Source organism: Atta colombica, unplaced genomic scaffold (genome assembly GCF_001594045.1).
Source record: "Atta colombica isolate Treedump-2 unplaced genomic scaffold, Acol1.0 scaffold175, whole genome shotgun sequence".
Classification (NCBI taxonomy): domain Eukaryota; kingdom Metazoa; phylum Arthropoda; class Insecta; order Hymenoptera; family Formicidae; genus Atta; species Atta colombica.
The window spans coordinates 183,142-207,050 of NW_017259266.1; the positions used below are offsets into that span (position 1 = coordinate 183,142).

The 23,909-nt window shown below is 31.6% G+C and overlaps 1 protein-coding gene across 1 annotated transcript in view; it reads left to right on the plus strand.

Moving 5' to 3' along the window:
• The first annotated feature begins 200 nt into the window (after positions 1 to 200).
• Positions 201 to 23,909, plus strand: part of LOC108686336 — a 43,540-nt gene continuing 19,831 nt past the window's right edge. The window contains exons 1-2 of the mRNA XM_018191597.1: positions 201 to 1,117; positions 7,653 to 9,755. Coding sequence (XP_018047086.1) covers positions 8,475 to 9,755 — 1,281 coding nt within the window. The 5' untranslated portion in view covers positions 201 to 1,117; positions 7,653 to 8,474. The remainder of the gene's footprint in view (positions 1,118 to 7,652; positions 9,756 to 23,909) is intronic.

A 23,909-nucleotide genomic window follows, 5' to 3' on the forward strand; every position in this document is an offset into this window, starting at 1 on the left:
TATTTCAAGAATTTCAAGATACACAATCGATCGCTCTCGGAATCTTCGGAGAAAAGCGGCGAGGGGGATTGGGGAAGCGGCAAGTAAAGTGTAGTACGGTGTAATATGCGGAATAGAAAGGGGTATAGTCCCGTTTCAGACTTTTGCCGTGCGGTGGCGTTGGCGCATCTACCGCGACGACTCATTCCCGTAATGGCCGCCGTCTGCTGGCGTTGTCAGTGAGTGTGCGGGTGCCCGTCGCGAGTAGCTGTGTTGCGTCGGGAAGCTGCTACTGTGTCGTCGATGAGTCTCGCGACTCAGATCACACGCGAAAGATTAAATCGCAGTGGTGAGACGCGAACGATACGTTTTGACGCGTCACGTCGCGGGTTATTTCTCTTCGCACCGGCGACGATTTAAAAACGAACGACTGCATATTAATTTCGTACACACAGTGTTGTGCTTTACCCCACCACCCTCTTCCGCCACGTCTTTCCTCCTCCTCCTATCTGCTCCTGTCCTCTGTTTACCCGGGGCGCGCGATCGTGTCGAGTGTCAGCGACCCGTCCGAAAATTCGCGACGGCGCTCTTCCGGTTTGTCTACCTGATCGTCCCGCGTCTGTTCGCCGAGACGCGCTGATGCACGCAACGGCGTCGGATGGGCTCTCTCTCTCTCTCTCTCTCTCTCTCTCTCTCTCTCTCTCTCTCTCTCTGTCTCTCATTCTTCCTCCTTCTCTCTCTTTCGCCATCGAGAGATGGTAAACACATCGAGTGACAGCATGTGCGAGTGAGAGGAAACGTTTCGACTCATCTGACTGAAGTCGAAATCGGAATCTGCGAGAGAAGGAGCATCCAGTAGGACCACGGCCAGCAGGCCCCGAATTCTTCCTCACGTGGTTCAAGGCCGTCTAAAAGCGTCCGAACGTCACAAGTGCTTGCTTGCTTGCTTGTTTGCGTGCGTACGAGCGACGTGAGGCGACGCGAGACGACGCTTTCCACGCGAGGCGACGCGCGAGAGAGCTGTCAGCGTCGCCGAGACATTTCTCCGGTTCTTCTATCCCGGAATATCGAAGCAAACGAAATTCCAGGGCTTGAACAGTCTCCTCGAACGACGACAACGACCAAAACCCGATGCACCGTAAGTATCCTGTTTGGTCTTTCCAATTCTGTAAAGCTCGTTTCATGTATTCTCTAATCTAGCAATGTATTCTCTAAGTTCTTTGAAATTGAATCTTATTCTATAATACCTGTTTCTATCAATAGAAAACTGTAATCTCAGTTGAACTTATTCTTCATTTTTTTCTAATTAAAACTGGAAAAAGATGAAGAGAACCAAGATTAAAATTAATCTTACATTGTTGGAATTGAGCCTAAAGAAAATTGAACCAGTTTTGAAAAAAAGTGGCTCAACTTTCAAAAGTGAGATTTCACTTTTCAGTAACATTCATTTTAAAAGTAGTCTTTTAGACCATAGATTAACTTTAATCTCTTCAACTTATTCTTCAACTTATTCATCTTTATTTAATTCTTAGAAATGAGCATAAAATTCATTGCACAATGCATTGAAAATTAAGGATTATAAATTGGACATTAGAATCAACCATTTACATTTAAATGGATTAAAATTTCACTTATCTGACTGAAAAAGATAAAATTTAATCTTTAATTCTTTAATCTTTTATGTATATTGTGTTATGTATATTGTGGATTTAAATCTGTCACTGCATTAAAGAATAAGAATTGCGAATTGAAAATTAGAATTCAGCCAATCAGAATGAAATGGATTAAAATTGGAATTATCTGATTGGTTTCGAATTCTACACTAGAAAAATGTCTGGTTGGAGTAATTGGAATTTTAATTGAAATTAGACGAATCAGAACTTTCTGATTCTAATCTAATTGTGATAACTGGAATTCTAATGTAATCAGAATGTTTTCTGATTACATTAGAATTCTAGTTATCGTTCATCTTCAACTAGATATTTTTCAGTTTAATTTACAATCCTCAGTCTTCAATATGTAATGTGACCAAGTTTAAACGCCATGTGATTTGGAAATTACATATTGATTTATATTTTTCAAATATTTTCTTCAGTGATTCGATCGTTATTTATTATCAATTGTAATTACTTTTTTTCTAAAGCAAAAAAAGAATTTATGATTTCTATCAATGTAAATTAACTTTAATAAAAATTTTAATCGAATTAATTAATTTTTTTTTAGTTCTAATCATTAGAAAAGGGTTAGTTGAATCGAGATTAAAGTTTCTACATTATAGAAATGGACATGAGTCTTATGTAGATGAACTTTAATCTTGGTTTAATTTACTTTCTACTTTTTTCTAATTCTCAAGAAGAAGAGAAGGATAAACAGTGAATTAGATCGAGATTAAAGTTAATCTACATTGGTAGAAATGGACATTAAGTCTGCGACAGCGATGCCGTCTTTCATCATAATCCGTTTTCCCTCTGGATGTGTTTTGACATGTCGTTGAAAACGGTGTATATTCCTCGGTTTAATCTTCTCGTGACGGTGGAAACGTTATTGACGTATCTCTGGACGTTTCCGCTGATTTCTTCATTCGTCGCAACTTTCCAACTTTCTACATCACTCGTTAATATCGTCCTAACTATGTCTCGGGTTAAAATGATATTTTAGATTTCGTTTCAAGTTAATTGAAGAATATGATTTCATTATTATTCATTACTCTTTAAAGCTCACGATAAACATTTTCCATCGTAGATTTGTACAAGAATAATAAAATGATTCATCGTTTTTATCGAAAAATGTTTAATCTCTTCCCGGTGTATAATAACGAGATTTAATTCTATTATTTCAATATATCAATATATTTTTTCTTGAGTACAGTCATATTATAATGATAATTTTCTCTACGTAGAAAAACGTAAAGAAAATGTACAGAAATAAATCCCTGAGTGATTGTGAAAATGCCTAAAAGTTGTATCCTCTTTTATCGTATGACAATATTGAATATATAGTATAACATAATATAATATTAGCCTTAGAATATTACAAAATTAATACTGAGATTAATATTACATAGTTACACAGTTATTTACATTGTACGATGTCACGATGTCATAAGCGTAAAATGAAACCTGCGTAATAAGAAACATTGTAAAAAATAAAATATTAATTACAGTGATACATAAAAAATATAAAAATTAACATTTTTATGTTAATCTTTAACATTTTAATATGCTTGGGACGTTCATTATATGTCTTTAAGTTAAAATTAATATTTTATTTTTTTATAATATAATATAGTATGAAGCAATGACAAAGATAAAGAAAATGGCTAACAGTTATTTTCAATAATAATTAATAATTTATGTCTACGAACACACAGTTTCTAACGAAAATTTGTCACGATTTTGTAGTGTAATATTAATTGAAAATCGACGCAAATATCCATAAAGTCGTTATTTTTGTTACTTCTTAAAGCTGTCATTTCCAAATCAGAGAATTGTTTATGCGAGCGACATCGTTTGCAAATTCCCTCTTTGTCGTGTTCTAAAATAGACCAATGTTTTTTAGCTGAAGTTTTCATATGATTCATCTTTCTTCTCTTTCTTCACGTTGAAGAAAAAAAAAAGAGAAAAGATGAACGGTGCAAGAAAAGTTCAACTAAAAAGAACAAATAGATCTAATAGTTACACCTATTTGTTCGGGCTGAGCCAATATGAGTGCGGGCGTCACGTGGATGGATACTCCGTACTTATATACATATCTACTTGACTGTGTCGTAATCATACAATGTAATTATGCGGTAAAAACACGTCACGTAAATGTGGCTCAGTTTTATCAAATACTTGACTATCGAGCAAACACATTGTGCGGTGTCAATTTTGGCCTATTTTTTAATGAAACTTTCATGATTTCGTACTTATCACAAGTAATAAACATGTGACAACATGCGAGATTCTCACAAGTCATTCTATAAAAAACGATAACAGACAAAATTATTTATTTTTCAGATAACTTTAAATGGACTTTTGTAAAATTCTGACTCATATTTTTTATTATTGAACAATATGATGTAAGTACTGATTATGTAATTTTCTTTCTAAGGCGAAAATATGAAAAGTAAACAATTTCTCTTTAACGGTAAAAATTTTCACTTTTCATGTTTCTGTCTTAGAGAAAAAGCTACATTATTGTCACCATGGTTTATCGTAATTACTAACAATACGTTTAATTTTAAAGTTGTAAAAGGAAATTTTATATCTTTTTTTAGAACTTTAAGATTAAACTTTTATTTTAAATTAATGCAGTATTTAATTAGTTTCAATAAAGAAGAAATTATCTCAATTATCGATGAAATTTATCTTATTTAAATTTATCTTTAAATACATTATTATCAAATAATATCTTAAAAGTTTAATTATTTTAATTTTTATTATTTTAAAAAATTTAATTATTTTTAAATTTTGATTTTTAAAATTATTCAAATTATTGAAAACCACAAGTAATTTCAAATAATAGTTTCTAGTATGATCACTTCGGTACAAATAGGAATTGAGTCCTTGAGTATCACTGACGCGTTTTTGCAAAAACAATGATAGTGTCACTGACGTAAGCGCAAAAAGAAAATTTCTATACTAAGTACTATGGTTTAAGAAACTTGGTAGCTGAACGATTTTAACATCGCTGAGAATGACAAAAGAATATTTCCGCCGATATATCTTTGTCGAAATGTCTCTTTATTTGACTTGCCTTTGTAATCTCAAGATTTCCGATGATTTATTAGAAATCTATGAAGCTCTTGCGTATGAATCTAATATTTTTGTTTTATTAAAAATGACTTCGACACAAAAACATTTATTTCTCCTCGAGAAATTGACATATTCTACTCGTTATCGCTATAAAATATGCTACGATGTGCTTGATAATAAATGAAAAACACTATTATAACTAGCTTACACAGCTTGCTTCTCCCGTTACTCACGATTTCTCCTGCAAGTCTGAGATATATCCGCGAAAATATAGAGAAAATATCCCGATGTCAATCTACAACGGCAATCTACGCGATGTTCGTTACGTGTGAAAATTTGATTATCGAGGGGAAAATCGATTTCAATTATTCGTGATTTATGGCTTCGAGACGCGTGCTGCGTCATGATGCCTTCAAATTGCGGAAACCATTCGTTACCACTTCGGACTGTACATCTTGTCCCAGCATAATTTTTTTGTCATTAAATGAAATTATGATCAAATGAAATATTCTAGATTTTAGATCATTTCAAAAAGTTATATTACGTGTAAAGATGGTTGCCTTACGCGGTTTTTCTAATATTGTTAGATGAGAACAAAACATTTATTTTTTATATTTTAGTAGTTTTATGATTTTATTTTATTTAATTAGATGTATTTAGTAACTAAAAGAAATTATATGATTAAATGAAATAAAATGGAATATCTTCGATGTATCACACTATGTAAAGAGTCTTTAGGTTGGACGATTTCTCTAATATTATAATGATTATAGTTTAAACGTTTTCTATTTTTTATATTTTAGTTTTATATTTTATATTTTCTATATTTTAGTACTTTTATAATTTGATTTTATTTAATTTAATTAGGTATATTAAAATCGTAACTATGATCGTTAATTTAATCATTTTAGAAATTAATCTAATATTTTCACACAAGAAGTTTTACAGGTGATGAATTATTTGTGTATTGCAAACATCTAATTTTCGTATTATATTTATTTCTAATGTATGCCGAAAACAGATTGGAAATATACAAGAAGTTACAAGTTATTATTGCATATGATATGATTGAATGATCATACATAATTATGAAACCATTATTTAAATTAATTTTCCTGTAATGGTTAAAAAATTTTTAAGATTTTACTTTGTTTACATTCTAATGCATTCGGAAACATTCTTTTCCGAGGTTTTTTTATCAGTGACTTTCTTGATACTTTGTTTACACGAATTATCATCCTTTCAGTTTCAGGACTTTTTGAAGATCCAGAAAAAGAACAATTCTATGTTAGGCATTTCAAACAACAAAAACATTTAAAGAATAATCTTTTAAAAATGTTTATGTATTTTTAAAAAATATTAGGTCGGGGAAAAAGTTTCTTTCGTATTTTTACAAAATTTTTTGCAAAAATTTTGTTGTAAAATTTTCGTTACAACTATCATTCGTTAGAATAAAGTTTCACCTTAAGAATCTGATTTTTAAATTGCGATATAATGATTTTTATCGGAGTTATGAGCAATTAAAATTAGAATGCTCTTTTACTTAATTCGCGAATAACTAAGTAACAAAAAATCATAAGAACATTAAAAAAAAAATTTTGTAGGGAAAGCTTCAAGCTTTTCAGCTCGTAATTTTTAAATGTAAAATTAAATGTAAAAATTACCAAACTCATAGAAACTTAAAAAATATAGTAATCTTTCGAAAGTAGAGATTTCAAGCTTTAAAACTTTTTTTTTTAAATTTAAATTTCGTTCATTTTTAACGAAGATATTGTATATACAATTTTGAATTAAAAAATACGAAGAAACTTTTTCCTCGATCCAATATATATATTAGTATTGAACTTATATACAGAAAAATTTATACTGTGCACAAATAATTATTTATTTCAAATATTTTAAAAAGTTTTTATCACAAATCTATTATAAGTTCATCACAAGCATCTTTATTTCAAAATACATTCTGACAATTTCAGTAAGTTTGATACTTCAATCAAAATTATTAAATAAAAACATGTTCAATTTGCTTATTACATAAAGTCGTTTTTTCGATCAATTTTATATTCTTCAATTTTATATCATTCAAGAGAAAATAAATTCTTGTTTTGAATACATATTAATGAGTTTTCGTAAAATTTACAATAAGTAGATATTTTAATTAAGAAAGTATTTTTTGTTTCGTAAAAACAACCGTTACTTAAAAGAAAGAAAGTAAATTGAATGATAACTTTTCTTAGCAATAGAATGATATTTTTCTATGTGTATTGGACAGCTCTAAAAGACACCTTACAATACCAATGACTTTTAGAGTACATCTTAAAATTTGAAGACATTAATCTATAAAATAATGTTTTAAAACAAAGGAAAAACAATTTTTGAAGCATCTAAAACTTTAAATACAGAATCTAAAAATAATTTTGTTGGACTCTCAAAATAATTTTGTAGAACACAAACTGATTACTAGAATGTCAAAACTTTTTGCAGTATTGCTCATCATGCTTGAAATTCCTACGTAATTAGTTTGATGGTCCAACAAAATTATTTTTAGTATCTAGCTATATTTTTGTATCTAGCTATAGCTCTTTACATATTAGGTATTTAAAAATAGATTTAGATCTGAAAATAAATTTTATTGTACTATTAAAATAATCAGAACGTTCAAATTAATTGTTAAAATGTTAAAATTTGTTGCGACATTATTATCAACACTTACATTCTACATAATTATTTTAATGATCCAACAAAATTATTTTCAGATCTAGCTACATTTTTAAATACTTTATCAAAACCATCCTTTCCGCGTAGATCAGAAAACTCTTTGTAGACATTTAGGAATGTGTATATTCAAACAACATGTATATATTTATCTTTTTACGTCAATGTTCCTTGAAATTTTCGACACTAAACCAATCACCTGTCGGTGCAATTTTATTTTAGGAAAATCTGAGTCAGCCCACGAAGAGTCGTCCGCTGGCGACGAGGGGAGAACCGTGCCAAGTTCCGGTACCGCGCTCTTCCTACATTTCGTTTCGAATCCTGGTTCGCCCTGTGAGGGATAACGTCTGTTTGTGACCCATCGACTGTGATTTCAACGCGCGACGCCACTGCCAAAAAGAAAACAAACTAGCGTCGAACGCGAAACCTGCGTCTTCGTCTCCGCTTCCTTCATCTTCGAATGTATTCGTCAAAAACGAATGTCTTCCAATGTTGTATCAGAAACGCAAGAGACGATTTTCCGTCGTTCTGCTCCGAGATACCTATGTCTTCCTACGAGTTCCAATGCCCTTAATCAGCGAAGCAACAGAACCTTGACTTCCTTAAATTTTTCTTAAAGCAAATCTCAAATACACGAAAAAAGAAAGGAAGATCGATTTCTTTGCCAATTAAAACACTACGATGTGCTCTGAGAATGTTGCTTGATCAAGTCGCAAACGCAATTCTTTGATTATCTCACTTAATCTGTACCGTATTCGAACGCAAAGCACATTGCAAAAACGGAGGTGCCTTGCTCATCATCTGAACACATTCGAATCGTGACATCATCACTGCGTTTATTCGCAGTTTAAGCAGCCACCTGTTCGAATTAGCATCTTTACAAAACTATTCTTTGTTCGTCGCGGGATACGGCAGGACGACATCGTGACGACTGTCGAGAGGCGCATCATCGAGTCGGTCGCGTGTGATGCGACGCACGCAGGACTGTTGCTACTGTCGTCTCGCGTCATCTTGCGCGATCGCCTGGTGGCAATAACAGCGAAGATGTTCGGGAAAGTGCCGCCGTCAAACACGCCGGATCCGCCTAATAATAACGGCGGCCAAACGTCAGCCAAGTCGTGCACCAAGCCGGCGACGACGGACACAGCATCGTGTCTGCCGTGCTTCTCGGTGGAGAAGACACCAATAGTGAATGCCGACGACAAGGTAAGACCTTGGCGACCGACGAAGGACAACGCCGACGATTCGCTCATCGTTGTCTCTGAAGCTTCCAGCAACTCTCTGCAATCGCCTGCCAACTTGTTGGACACTACATCCATCACGATGGAATCCCCTAAACCTTGCAGGACTGACGAAATAACAACGATTTGTGCAACTGTTTGTTCCAAGACCGCGGCCAAGTGTTTGCCGAAAGAAGGTTTGTCGCAAGTTGGTAGGAATCACGCCAATGCAATGCAGAAGAGTCCCTCCGGTCAAAACTGCTCGAATTACTCGAAGACCGGCGTCGGTAGATCACGACGACCGCAGTCTACCTCAACTGCGAGAAATCTTAACGTCGAGTTGTGTGCGAGAGATTATACAAAAACTGTGAAGAAGATTATTAATCGAGAGTCTCCGAACGACAAGGAACGTCAGACGATATGTAACGAGCAGCAGTCCAAGTGCTTGCAAGGACACACTCCCTCAGTTACGGTTGCTGCCAAATTATCTTCCGCGAGATCTTCCGAAATGATTTATACGCCATTGTCAGGCGGAAAGAGATCCGATAACGAGGACCTCTTGACGGACACGTGCGCGAATTATTTTACGTCGAATGGCGCACCTAATGTGCCAGTTGTGAGCGATCACTTGCACGCGCATCAGAAGTCAGCGATTTCAAAGGTGGTTGATGTCAAGGATGGCGCTGATTCCGCGATCACTACTACGCCTTGCGAGGATGACAGCTGCGAAAGTGATTTCACCACTTCAACGCTGTCCAAAGATTGGACGACGAGGAGGATCAGTAGTGACATGTTGCAGCAGAATTGCACGTCCTGCCTACCACAGGATCTGCCCACGGAACTGCAATTGTCCAGCTCGCCGAGGAGCTACAAGGAGTTTAAGGAGAAGTGCCGCGATTCTCCTTGGCGGCCCACGGAAATGACGGAGAGTGGTGCCGTGCATGGATTGACGATTTGCTCAGGCGAGACGTTTCAGGACTCGAGTTCGAAGAGGCGCACTGGGGCGTCCTGTCAGGCACTCAGGCATGCCGTTGCTTCATTGAATCGCCTGGATGATTTCTACATGGAGAAGATCGGTGCGGGCTTCTTCTCGGAGGTTTACAAGGTAAGGTGATATTTGATGGAAAGAGAAATTATTATTATAATATATATCGTATGAAAAAATAATTAATAATCGATTTTGCGTAAAAGAAATATTGATCGTCTTATACTGAAAAAGAAATTTTAAATAAAATCATCTATTAATTAAAAGTTAACTGTATTGATAATGGAAGTTTATTTCAACGCTAGAAATTAATATCAATAGATAATGAAAAGGATAGTATTTTTGGAATAGATCCTTAATAAAATATTCTTCCCTTCTCTTTGCAATTTTGTGCAAATAAACACTCATAAAATGTATTAGATATATATCTTAAATTAAATAATTACGTCATGTAACTTTTAAATACCATACTATGAGGAAAACCTATGAGGAAGTTATAATATATTTAGCCTAATTTTTATACAAATAAACATTAAATGTAAAAAATTATTTTTCAATTAAAACGCCAGACATCAAGAAATATATCAGTATAAGAAATATATCAAACAAATGTATGTATTTCATCCAAAAAAAAAAAATATTCTGTCATTTAGCGGTTTCATATCAATGTCAGGATTTTCTATTTATATATGACTTCAAGAGAATACTCTACAAAGTAAAAGAACTTCGTATAACCGTAATGCTTGATTTAGGATTGCAATTCTCTCAATGCTAGAAGGATATCTTGCATACACATGTATTACGACAGTAAATAACACATAAATAACAAACTTCTTCTAACAAATAAATGTGCATTTTATATCTTTTTATTTCAAAAGGCTATTCGAATTATTATAATAGAATTTTCTATAGAGGAATTTATTTTTGATCATAACTCATGTGATCTCATTTTTATAGATGAATACTTCTTATAAATACACGCGCCTGATTCAAAGATTTTTGGCTTAGAGGAAATGCTATGAGGAATTTTCCATTTATCAGCAGAATATTCTTTTTAGGGTGTTATTTAAAAGAATTATATGCATTGGAAAAAGCATGGGAAAAAAAAATCTAATATGTCATACCGAAAAGATGTTTGAAGGATTAAAATTAAATAATTAATGTAATATTGGGTGGTCCGGAAAGTTCGTGCCGATTTTGAAGGAAAATTGAAACGCAGAAGATTTAAATTTTTAATTTCATTTTATTAAATTTAAATCTTTTGTGGCACGAACTTTCCGGACAACCCAATATTTTTTGTTTTACTGAACGGTAGAATGAAAATCCGGACGTTCACCTATCGAGGATACTATCAGATTTCAAGATACATATTTGATTGCGTTAAAGGAGGCTCGTTAGAAAGTTTTTCTCCCGTATGGCAATCTGCTTCTTCTTAATTCTCGCCATTGTTCATGAACAACAATCGCGAATTCGAAACGGACGCTCGCTGTATCTGGCTGTATGGAATGTGCTCTATCTTTGTAGATTAATATCTCGATGGAGATTAGATACGGCTACCTGGCACGAACGCGTAGCCTCGTGAAATTAATTCCACTCGTAATCACGCGGTTACTTATTGGCAATGAATGATTGGAAGATGTATTTTTTTTGTCCCGATTTTCCAAAAACGCATTAAATCTTCACTCTGTGTAGATCTTGTTAAAAAAGCTTTTTCCTTGGTCTTCAAATCATTAAAGTCTATCAGTTACTGCGCGAAACGAAAGAAGCTGCGGAAGTGGAATTTTTCATTCGCAATTCAGTGATTCTGAGTCATGTGAGCGATATATAATTCCAACACGATAAAGATAACATTTATCGCATAAATAGCGAAAGGAGAAAATGCAAGTGTTAGCAAATGTTTTACGCAAAATCTCAAATAAATAGAAGATACAAAACAATCTATTTTCTCATCTATTTTTTACCTGTTTTCACAAATTTTTACATTAACTGCTGTTACAAAAAGTAGGAAGAAACCTGGAAACTACGGTGGAATTTTTCATTGGCAAGGAAATAGTTCTACATTCCAAGTTTAAGCGATGACATCTTTTGACAAATGAAAATATTTCAAGCGAATCAGACTATTTGGACGATGCACAGCACTTGCTGCAATGTACTTTTCTATAAAATTTCATGGTCGCACACAATTTACATATGTGACATTTACAAATGCAGAAGAAATGTAGCAACTTCAGAATAGTCACGATAGCACATAAATCATTATCTTTATTTATCAGGACGTATAATTATCATAGAATCTCATTTTTCTCTCATTTTGACTTCATTTTTCTCGATTGATATCAGAACTTCGTAAAAATTATCCACTTTATAAATAAATTTATCAATTGCTTGAATATCTATTCTAGAAATTATAAGAATAAGAAAAGCATGTTTAATACAAAAATATTTTCGTCAATTTTATTCTTAACACTAGAATTTAACCAAAACAAAGATAACTATTTTAACTGATTTATATTTTTTAAAAATTATCTAAATAAACAGTTTTTTTTTAAATTGTCTATAATTCTTATTTAAATACTAAACTACTTTAGCTCATATCATCTAAACTTTACTTACATTAGTTGTGTATTCACATATCACAATCTTATAACACTGTGTCTACGTATAATCTCTATTGTAATATATGATTAAATTAGTTAATCTATTTTGTCTTTATATTCCATTTTTAAAGATGCATTTCTTAAACTTTTTTTTTTTTTTACAAAATGAAGATATGAAAAAAATTACAATTTTTTCTATATTTGAAAATGATACAAAAAAAGTTTGGTGATGATTTAGGACCTGAATCAAAAATTATTTTAATAAGTAGATATATTCTTCTTTAAAAATAATTGAGATAAAATGAGAAAATTTTCATTCCAACTAGAAAATTGTATTGTTAAATATTTTAAATATTAACCTTATTGAACTGCTTTATATGAATATTTATTTTTTTATGCGGAAAATATAAAATTTCTAGTTCCATTCACTTTTTGCAGAAATTATACATGCATCTGATTCATCTTTATGTATATTAATATATATATATATATTCAAATAGTAGAAATTAATCGGTAGTTCTAAGTGTTAAATGAAAGTTATGAAAGTTACTTGAAAAAACTACATTCTCAAACTAATCCTTGAACATAGCAAAACGTATATAAATATAGAAATAACAGATGTGTAACTAAAGATTGTAGCAATTAAAATTTGCAAGCAGGAAGTCTCGTAAGCATGAAATGGACGTAAATAAATTGTATCGCTTTATCTATCACGCTATTATCGTAACGGTGAATCGATGAAAAATGGGCATGTTGACTCGAGATAGAGTCATGTAGCAATTTTGCGGAAATCGATCGATTCGCTATTAAGCTTGCGACACCGCATTCCGTGTTCTGCGGAGAGATTTATACACATGTCTCTTCGTCTTTCTATCGGTCTAACTTCTCCGCATGCAAGTGATAAAAGTGGCCGGAAAGCTGCCCCAGTTCCGCGATATTCCTTTCATGCAGTCCGCAATTTTGTGCATTTGCCGGCCCGCGTTCGTGGCAGATGTGCCCGTCGAGGTGACGGCTGCACTGGACTACCTTACCTATCTACCTACCTATCTACACTATAAGTCAGCCGAGCGATCCGGGACCTTGAGAAGTATGCCGTGGCTTCTCCGGCGTGGATAGGCGCGTTATAAATAGGTCAACAGGAAATTGAGCACGCTCCGTAGTGACTGCGGTGATTCCTCCGAAGCAGCGGTGCGCAAATCTCGGACTTCGCGCGATTACGTAGCCTTTCGGACTCTTTTTCGACATATGCCTGTTTCTACCACCAATGTAGATTAAATTTAATCTCAGTTTACTCTTTATCATTTTTTAATTCTTAGAATTGGAAAAAGATGAAGAGTTAATTGAACCGAGATTAAAATTTAAAAAATTACATTGGTAGAAATGGGCAAAAAGTGGCTTTCAGGAATTTTTTTGCTTTATTTTTTTACTTTATTTACTGGTTCTTCTATATTCCTACGTTTTACATATCCATGCTGAAATTCGGGTTAAATTCATTTTAATAATTAACTGATTTTATCTCACTTTCACGAGCTTCAATTTTTGTGCTCCACGGAATAATTTCAACCACGCTCTTTCTCTCGTCTTTCCACTGTTGCCCTCTTGGCAAGGATAATATTTTTCTGTTCCGCCAGATGTTGGATAGCGCACCTCTGCTTGAGCGCATTAGCGAGACCCTCGTTTAAAAATAAACTCGTGCTTCTCGATGTTATCGTGGAAGAATCGATCCTGTCGTTTGTGCCGTAGGTCAAATTCTACTTGCAATCTCCTTTCAAATATGACTAATATTATTAATCGGAAGGATGATGAATGATTCGGTGAGTCAGAGGCTGACATATTTGATATAATTGCTCTCGATTTATTTTATCTGTTGTCAAATGGTACATACTCGTACATAAGATATCGGTTGGCATCATGTAACAATTTCAAAGTATACATTTATAATGTTTGATAAGAATTATATTGTAAATTAGAATTTTTTATATCAGTAAATATTTAATCAACTTATGAAACATTATGAATTAAAAAAAGCCTAATGATTAATTTTATAGTGAAAAAAAGTACAAAGAAACTACAGTAATTAAATTTGGACAATTACTCTGAGAAATTTCATGCATTTTTTGAGCAGTTGCTAAACAGTTATACTTCTGTCTAGTAACTGAGAAAGAAAACTACTTAGGATCTCAATCAGGATGTAATGCTTTATTTGCAGTTACTGCATACAAAAGTTGCGTAAAATCTGAATCCATTTACTGAAACATAATAAATAATGGATATTAGTTTGATTAATAGCAAGCCAACTACTCATGAAATGGACAGAATAAAACTCTATCAAGTTCTTGTCCATTTCTTATTCAGTAATGGCACAACTAATGAGAATACAGTAAGATAATAACACAGTTAGATAATAACTGAATAGGTGTCTAGGAAAATTGTATACTACCAGAATTATAAGAATTATAAGAAACTGCAATAATTATATTTAATACTTAATAAATTTGATTTTTCAAAATAGAAAGAAGAAATTATATATATATATTTATTAATAATTTCACATATTTTTTGTTACAAATTTATTGTTGAGATTTATTTTATTTAATTTTATAAAGGGAAATTTATTAAAAGGAGCAAATTGTGGGGAGAAAAAAGAAAAATAATTTTAAAGAAAATTATTATAGTTATAATAAAATCGAAACATTTTGGAAAATTTCGAAAGTTGATAGCAACCGAGATCGGGTCACTAGAGGCTCAGAGGTCGTGCATTCTTGGCACGATAGGGCAATTGCCGTGCCAAGAGTTTTGAGCAAGTACATCAATTTTCTAGCCGAGTATGCGGTCGCATGCTCTTTAATCACTAACTGCGAACAAACTTGCTTACAAAATCTATGTCCGAATAATTTCATTTTCCTAAGTCTAAAAGTAGTATTATCGCCAAAATCAAGATTAGGACTAATGATTTGGTGGTGGAAAAGAAAGATCATATTTAGATTTTCTGCTATATAGATTTATATATATCTATAAGGAACTTTATCTTGAGAAAATCAGATACATTCTCTATCTAAATAAAATATAATCGATGAAAATAGAATTCAAGAAAACTATTGGGAAATGAGATATTCAAAGATTTAAAGATTTAACAATCATTTATTCAAAAATAAATTGTATAAATCTTGATAGTGTATGTTCGGAATTTGAGTTTATAAATTAAAAAATAGTCTTAAAATCGTTATTCAAAACTTCATATATTAAATATACATTTATATACATATCTCTACATATGTCTCAATTTTCGCTTGTTCAAATAAACTGTCGTTTCATGCAAAATTCCGTGTTTTCTCGTTGGAAGAATGATGAAACTACAGAGTTTGGAGTAATGTCAAATGTCACGTAACGATGAGCGATCGTTGCTATTGCTCTTATGAACAAATTGTTGTAAATAAGTGAAGTAGTTTCCTAGATTCATCGGTTAATAAAAATTTGAAACTCTTAGACAGAAACAAGGAACAGCTTTTAGGATATTTATTGGTTATAAATGATTTTAAGTATAAGTTTATTAAAAAATTGAAGTATAAGTAAATAAATTTTTAAGTATAAAATATAAATCTTAAAATGTCATAAGTCAATATTCATAATGTAAGCTTCATAAGAGTCAATTGTTAAATTTAAGATCGTCTCGAGACAATCTTCATAAACCAATCACAGAGTCGTATTATCATCGTAAGACATTACTTAAAACTATCTTAAAATAAAAACGAATTATGTAAATACTGTATAAATACTGTAAACTTTGCAAACAATTAATCTCGTGTCTTTTATAATCACATTTAGATATTTAGGGTTAATATTTATGATATATAGTACTATACTTAAATAAAAGATAAGAAATAAAAGACTAAGTTTAGCTATAATAATGAAATAATTCAGCTTGAATATTAACGCTAGAAATGAATATCAGTAATTATGTATGAAGTGAATACTATTTTTGTTTGTTTTTTAGTTATGTAAATCTTTGATTGCAAAATTCGAACAATAAAAGAAAAACAACTGATAATTTAACATTGATAATCAGGCACATTTTAATAATCGCCGCAGGATGACCAAGGTCAGTGATAAGCTGTGATAAACAATGATAAACGATAATAAATGTTGCACTTGTTTTATTAAACTTGTTTTATTGACGAAGATATAGATAATCGTTAATTAATTTTTAAATTGCTTCCGTCTGCTTCTTAGATAAAGATTTATTGTGATTAACGTAGTATGTTGTTTTTGAAATTATTCCAAGTTACAAAAAAATTGAGAAACGAATCTCTCCGTATAGAATGAAAAATGACACGAACTGACGAAATTTACAAAGCACTCAACAATGTCGGAGGAAAGGATCAAGGAAAGATGCAGAGGTCTATTTTTAAACTGCGACGAGTTTCCATATGTGTAGTTGTGTCTTCGTGTATCGCAACGAATCATAATGCGTGTATCATGACAAATAAGAAGTCCGAACTTGAATCTTTTCAGTCGAGTATCGAGCCAAGTTTGCATAGCACATGTTAAAGTAGTTTGTTAATGTTATATCAACACTTCTCATCCAGACTAATTTGTAAAATATACATCATTCTATTGCCAAATGTAATTTTGACTTTAATTTTAGCTTTATAATACTTAAAAACATGTTATTTTTCTTTAGATAGTATATCGGATGCTTCTTTTATTTCAAGCATTTAAAGTATTCGTTGTTTATGGTACAATAAATTTCGAAATTGTGTTAAGTTTTTCCACATTTGTGTCTTTGAAGCTCTATATTAAGAAAAAAAAAGTTGAAGTATTTAGAAGTCAATGTTATCTATGACATTTTCTTTGATATTTGTTATAAAAAAATTGGTTATAAAAGAGACTGTATAACGAAATATTTTCATTACTTGTAAAAAAATAAAATAATTATATTTATTAGAAATAATTTTTATTTTGCCATATTTAATTTTATATTTCAATAAAATAAACATTATATTCCACAAATAAATTTTTTATTATCTTTTCTTCAATGTACTTGTAAAAATCTTTATTTATAATTTCTTATCTATAATTTCTTATAACTTAAATTCTATCTTAAGTATTGGACGATTCTGTCAGTATTAAGCTGATGATGTATTATAAACAACAAGGAATTCCGTGTTTGAAACGTAAAATATGACATAAGTGGATATAGTTTCTTGTCGATCGATCAGCAGGCTGATTTGCAATACAAAAACCATTACAGCGTGTAGCCGTCCGAAGTTTTGTGTCGTATTGAAAGACGTAATTCTATGAAACGAACGGTGATTCGCTTTTCTTATCTTTTCCCATTAACCGCGAAGCTCATATGAATAAGGTAGCATCCGAAGCGTACATCCCTTATCGCATGTTGTATTTCGGGCCCGGGATTGTTTCGAGCAATTGCACATTACGCAACCGACCAGTTTCCGTTGTGAAACTGTCGTTGTTGTAAGGAAATGAGGTGCTTTCTTGCTCGAATAAGGCTCTCGCGAGAGGCCTGTTGAGAGAAACAAGAGTCTTACGAGATGTTCTCACAGCAATCCGCAAAGAGGAGGAGTAGCTCTCTTCCTCTCGTTTGTTCTCCGCCATTCATTCTACCTACACGCGTTCTCATCCTCCCTACTGACTTAAATCTTTTGATGCGGGTCGCCCGCAGACTCGATAGAATTTCCCTTCACTAAGGCCTCACCTCGATATCATCATTCATTACGTGTTCAATTACAGCTCTCATTTCACTTGATGGAAAAAAGAGAGTAATCATCATCAGGAAATTAGGACTTATCTATTTCTATGAATAAGTATTGCATCGTTCCGTGTGTGCCAATTTTTCGTGAGACTCTACTTTAACGTTCAGTTAAAATTTTCCAATCTCAACGTTTATTTCTGTAATTATATTCTTCAGAAAAAAATTTTTTTTAATATTTTTTATTGAATACTTGAAGCATTTTGTTTTCACAGAATAAAATAATATTTTTTTATTTTAAATAAGTAAAATTTTCACTACAAAATTTATTTTTTAATAAATGAGCGGAAAAATTCTTACTCGCTGAGTAAAAGATCGGTTTCAAATTCGTCGAAAAATGAGTAGTAATTACGAGGAAACGATGTTTCATTCTCGCACACCTTGTATACTGTTCCGATCATGATTTCGTGCCAGCGGCATTAATCCTCGATCGAGCGAAAGTCAAGACGAAGAGATCGGAAGGAATCCCTCGTTCGAATTCTCTTTAATCGCACACACCACCGCCGTGGACAAATCGCCATGTCGCCGCGGAATGCAATTATTGTCTATATTGGTAATCCCACTGAGCTTCTTCGAGCAGTATGTGCGAGCGACAGCGAACAGATCCGCTGCTCGTAGTGAAAACGCAGTGAATTATCGATAATGACACGCATAATGGTTATAGCATGCAATTATATTGGCGATGATCGGGAATCGACGGACATGGAAGAATCGGTTAAGAATGAACGCTTCATCGATCGCACGTGATGTTCGGACCGCGGACATCGCAATGATTCGATATGTGAGTGTCTCGCAAATAATAGGCGAAAGTCAGTCGCTAGATACAACGCGATTGAAGATATATGGAAAGAACAATTTTGATGAAGCATCTAAAAATTTAGCTAGATACAGCTCAGAAAATAATTTTATTGATCCAGCAAACTAATTATGTATATATTGAAAAATATTCTGTTGTTAAAAAAAATGATTGTACGCAATTTCTTTCCTTTAACAATCTAATATATATTTATTACAAATTTTAGAAAAATTCATTAACGTGTACTCAAAAAAAGAATTAATTTTTTTCTTGAAGAATATTATAAAATTGAAGATTTAGAATATATTTTGAATAATCTTTTGATATTTGTGATAAACTTATGATAGATTGCGGATATATAAACTTTTGAAGTGCTTAAAACAAATCATTATTATTTGTGTACAATATATATTTTTCTGTAAATAAAAATATATATCAAGCAATGCTGAACAATTGCAAAAATGTTGTCATTCTGTACTACATTTAAGCGTCCTATATAATTAATTATTTTGATGGTTTAACTAAATCATTTTCAAATCTGTATCTAGCTAAATTTTTAGATCTTCAGCAAAATTGTCCTTTCCAGAGTGCTTCATAATCTAGTGAACCATTTGATAATATTTCCTATGAATTCACAAATAGTTCGTATTTTATTTCATTCCTGCGATAAAATTGCAGAATTAGAAATCGTGTAATTTATTTATTTGTTTTAAACACTGAAAGTTTACCTCGAAATACCAATCGTCATTTATTTTTAGTAAACTTATATAAAAAAAAAAACAGGAAAAATAAGAATGGGAAGCAAAATAGAATTATTTGGCAAGAAAGAGATATTTAATAATATTTAATATAGATATTTTATTACAGAAAATATAGATTTTCATACTTTATTTATTAAAAAAAAAAATCTCAACGGTTTAAGAAAAATATTCTGAATTAAAATATATAAGCTGTAAAAAAATTCTTAGCATTAAGAACTTCAAAATTTAAATAACTTTGTTAAAAATGAACAAAATTTAAATTAAAAAAAAATTTTAAAGTTTAAAATCTCTATTTTCAAAAAGTCGCTATGTTTTTTGAATTTCTGTCAGCTTGATATAATTTTTACATACAGAAAATTACTGAATGAAATGAGAAATGTTCTTCTCACTTTTGTTTTTTTGGATTTGTCACGTGATCCAAAAAACTTGTAACAATTTTCAACTTTTTAACGTAAAAACTTGAAGTGTTCTCTATTCTATCAAATGATATAATTGCTAAATTTTCTTAAAAATATCTGAACAGAATATAAATGAAATATAGCGCTATCCTTTGCTTCAATCCAATAGATTATGCATGAGATTATGTGCGCGATATAAAATAACACACTTGCATTGAAATTATAGCAATTTCTACTTTATCGCAAATCGCCGAAGCAACGGTTTTCTAAGAGCGCCATTGCTGTGATTTGCTTGATTGTTCCAGCCATTTGCATCGAAAACATTCGCCGCGTAATATAATTCGCTATATGTAATCGCCGCTATGAAAAGTCACGATATAGTTAACGTTCTCCTAATTTCTCGCCTTATAATTAATTTAAAATGTGAAACCGTGAGTAAACGGAAAATAGAAACTTCCTGAAAAGAAGAATTATTTAATTAGTTCCATAGGGAAACGAGATTGATTGATCGATAATATAATTATTTCTATCCACAATTGTTATATTATGCCATTATTAAGGTCGTAAATTATAATTAAATCTTTTAAATTTTATTTTTGCTATATGTAAATCTAATGTATGTCTGAAAATATTTCCTACATAGTGAAAACATTTTATATTTTTGTCAAAATCGATCTACTTAAGACCTTGATAAAATTTTATGTTGAATTTTTAATATATCCACTGAGAAAAATGGTCTGGTTGGATTAAATAGTAATTCTGGTAAAAAACAGACGAATCAGAATTTTCTGATTAATCTATTAGAATTCTAATTGAGATAACTAGAATTCTAATTAATATAATTATTCTGATAAAATTAAGAATTTTAGTAGATTTTACCAGAAATATTGTATCAACTAGAATTCCGGTTATCTCAACTAAAATTCTAATAAATTTAATCAGAAATTTCTAATTCGTCTATTTTTAATTAGAAATTTTTTTTAGTGTCCAAATGTTAATTTAACACGATTATTTAACATTTTTTAAATAACAATTTATCAAGTAGGTGATTGAACAACGTAATAAGAATAACGTAAAATTTTTTTCTAACATTAACTTTGTATTAAATTAATACAAAAATTTAAATGGATCGTTTGAGACATGTAAAATGTATTAAATTTCTCACAAATTTTCCTGTATAACATTTTGAGATAAATATATTATTTTTAAAAGGATGTTGTCAACCGCGTGAATTGTCAAACGTGTCGGTCTTACGATAGAATTAATAAGAATTAGAACTATAACTTTCGATAGAATTAATCAGTTGCAGTTATAATTGAAAAATTAAATTTTATGATTACGACGTACTTCATGATCATATGGAGCGGAAACTTTGCAAATGTCGTATTTCACGGAAATTATGATATTAATGGTAAACTTACGATATTAATAGCGTTCTTCCTAATTATAATTGACAATAGGTAGATAAATCCGGATGTTTTAATTAATGAAAAATATGAAATGTCATCGACCGTAACTAAAGTGCCGAATTAACTGATACTAATTAAAATATAAATCGATAAAAGAAACAAGGCAAATCATATTTTTATCATTTATAGTCTGAAGCAAAATAATAAATTGTATTATGGAAACATTTGACATGTTTTATAATTTTTACAAAAATCAGCGTAAAAAGAAATTTGATCTATTTTACACTTTATATCTTTAAATTATATATTTTTTATGTTATATTATATATTACATACATATTTATATTATATACTTTTTTATACTTTTCAATTTAAAACGAAATGTCATATTAATTATACACAAAAGTGAGGCGAGAAAAATGATAGCTATGTTATTACTCTCCAATTCACTTAGCTTTATTATTTTTTCTATGGTAACTTTCGTTTCTATGCAAAACTATGCGCATTAATCACAAGATTTTTATCGCGCAAAATATTAAAATGGTTTATATCGCAATGAATATTAAATAAATAATTCAGAGAAGAGTTAACGGTGCTGACTTGAGCGAGAAACGAACGCTGACGGAGATTCGGCTGGCATCACCTCTCTGCTCGCATCCGTCCATCGGAAACGACGACCTTGCTGGTGACTCAAGAGTTTGCAAGCAACACCAAGGCATTTCCTTCCCCCCTCACGCGGACGAGAATATGCTGGAAGTAAATGAGAAAGCCGGTCACGGCGCGCTGGCCATGGAGTACGAACACTCTCTAATGAGTCTCGCTCGGTCGTTCGCTCGTTTGCCTTCCTCACGATTCGATTCGTTACCGTTCCCACCTGTGTGACACGTGCGTGTTGGCTATACTTCCGCAGCCAAGGCTGCAAATCGGTATCGCGAATGCGTAAAAACTATTCTGCATTCTTAAAGAGGAAAGATGTACTATTCTTCCGATTTCTTGTATATCTAATCTCTGATTTATACAAAACAACAAAAAACCGGAAAAACTAAAAGGCGCTAACTATAATTTACTATAACATCAGTTTGTTGACTTGAAAAGCAATGACGCAAAATAATATTTTTACTACAACAAAATTCAGTGAAGAAAATTTGTTACTTTGTTACTACTCATAAAATCTTATCAACATTTGACGTGTAATTTACACCTCTTACTGAAATAAAGAACTCCCGATAATTATATGGAAAATTGAATTCCAGTGAAGTATGTTAGTTTTTATATATAATAATGTAATTTATAATATAGTGAATACAAAAGAAGTCAGACACAATGTACACCATAGATCATTTCAATAATATTATCACAATATTGCAACGTTCTAGCAATATTGCAGTAACATTGCAAAATATTGCAGCAATGTTATTGCTAGCACTGTGCTGCATGAGAAGGTTCAATAATTTTCGAGCTATGGTGTGTCATAAATGTAAAACTTGTGCTCACGAAGCGTCTTTGATATACCATAGTTAAAAACTAATCGTAACCTTGCATATAACATCTGTTTATTACATTATAAACTGCATTATAAGTGAAAACTAACTTATTTCACCGAGATCCAATCATTTTCCATACAATTAATGGAGGATTTTTATTTCAGTAAGGTTCATTTCTCTTTCTCAATATAAATCAACTTTAATCTCGAGGTAATTTACTCTTTCTCTTTTTCTAATTTTTAGAACTAGAAGATGATAAAAAATAAGTTAAATTGAGATTAAAGTTAATCTACATTGATAGAAATGAACATAAAAAACTTTACGTAACTTACACATTAAATGTTGATAAGATTTTATGGAAAAGTAACAAATTCTCCATTGAATTCTATGTATTGTGAAAGTATTATTATGTTTTTGCATGATTGCACTTTTCAAGTCAACAAGCTGATGTACATAATTATTAATTATCAATGAGCAAGACCGAGATTAACTGAGAGACTGACGTCATTTAAATGTAGGTTGACATATTCTTCTTTTACTTATTCTGGATAATTATAGAGCGATCTCGCTGTCATGAACGTAACGAGGAAATGTAGATAAGAGTGACAATCTTGAAATTCTGAGATTATTACTCAAACCTGATAGTCATTAATTAATCTAATCGGAGAAAGAGACAGGAAGAGTGCGTGAAATCGTCATTTATTATTTAGTAAAATATCCTTGACATGTAAATGGTAAATTTCTCCGGCGCATATATACGTGTGCGCGCGTGACAAGTTCTCTTCACATACCACTTGACCGGCATCGTACTTCCCAAGCATCTTTCCTTTCTATCTAAGATCGTGAATTGATATATGATGAAATTATCGTTATATTATAAATGATATTCATATTTTTGTCATTCTATTCGTCTTCTTCTTTATTTTGACAGTTTATTTTTTTATTTGCAGCATCTTTAATCGTTAATATTTTTTTTCTTTTGTGATACACAAACATTTTTGGAAATATTGGAAGAATTGTTGATTCGAAATAATATATTATAATTTATATTATTTGGTA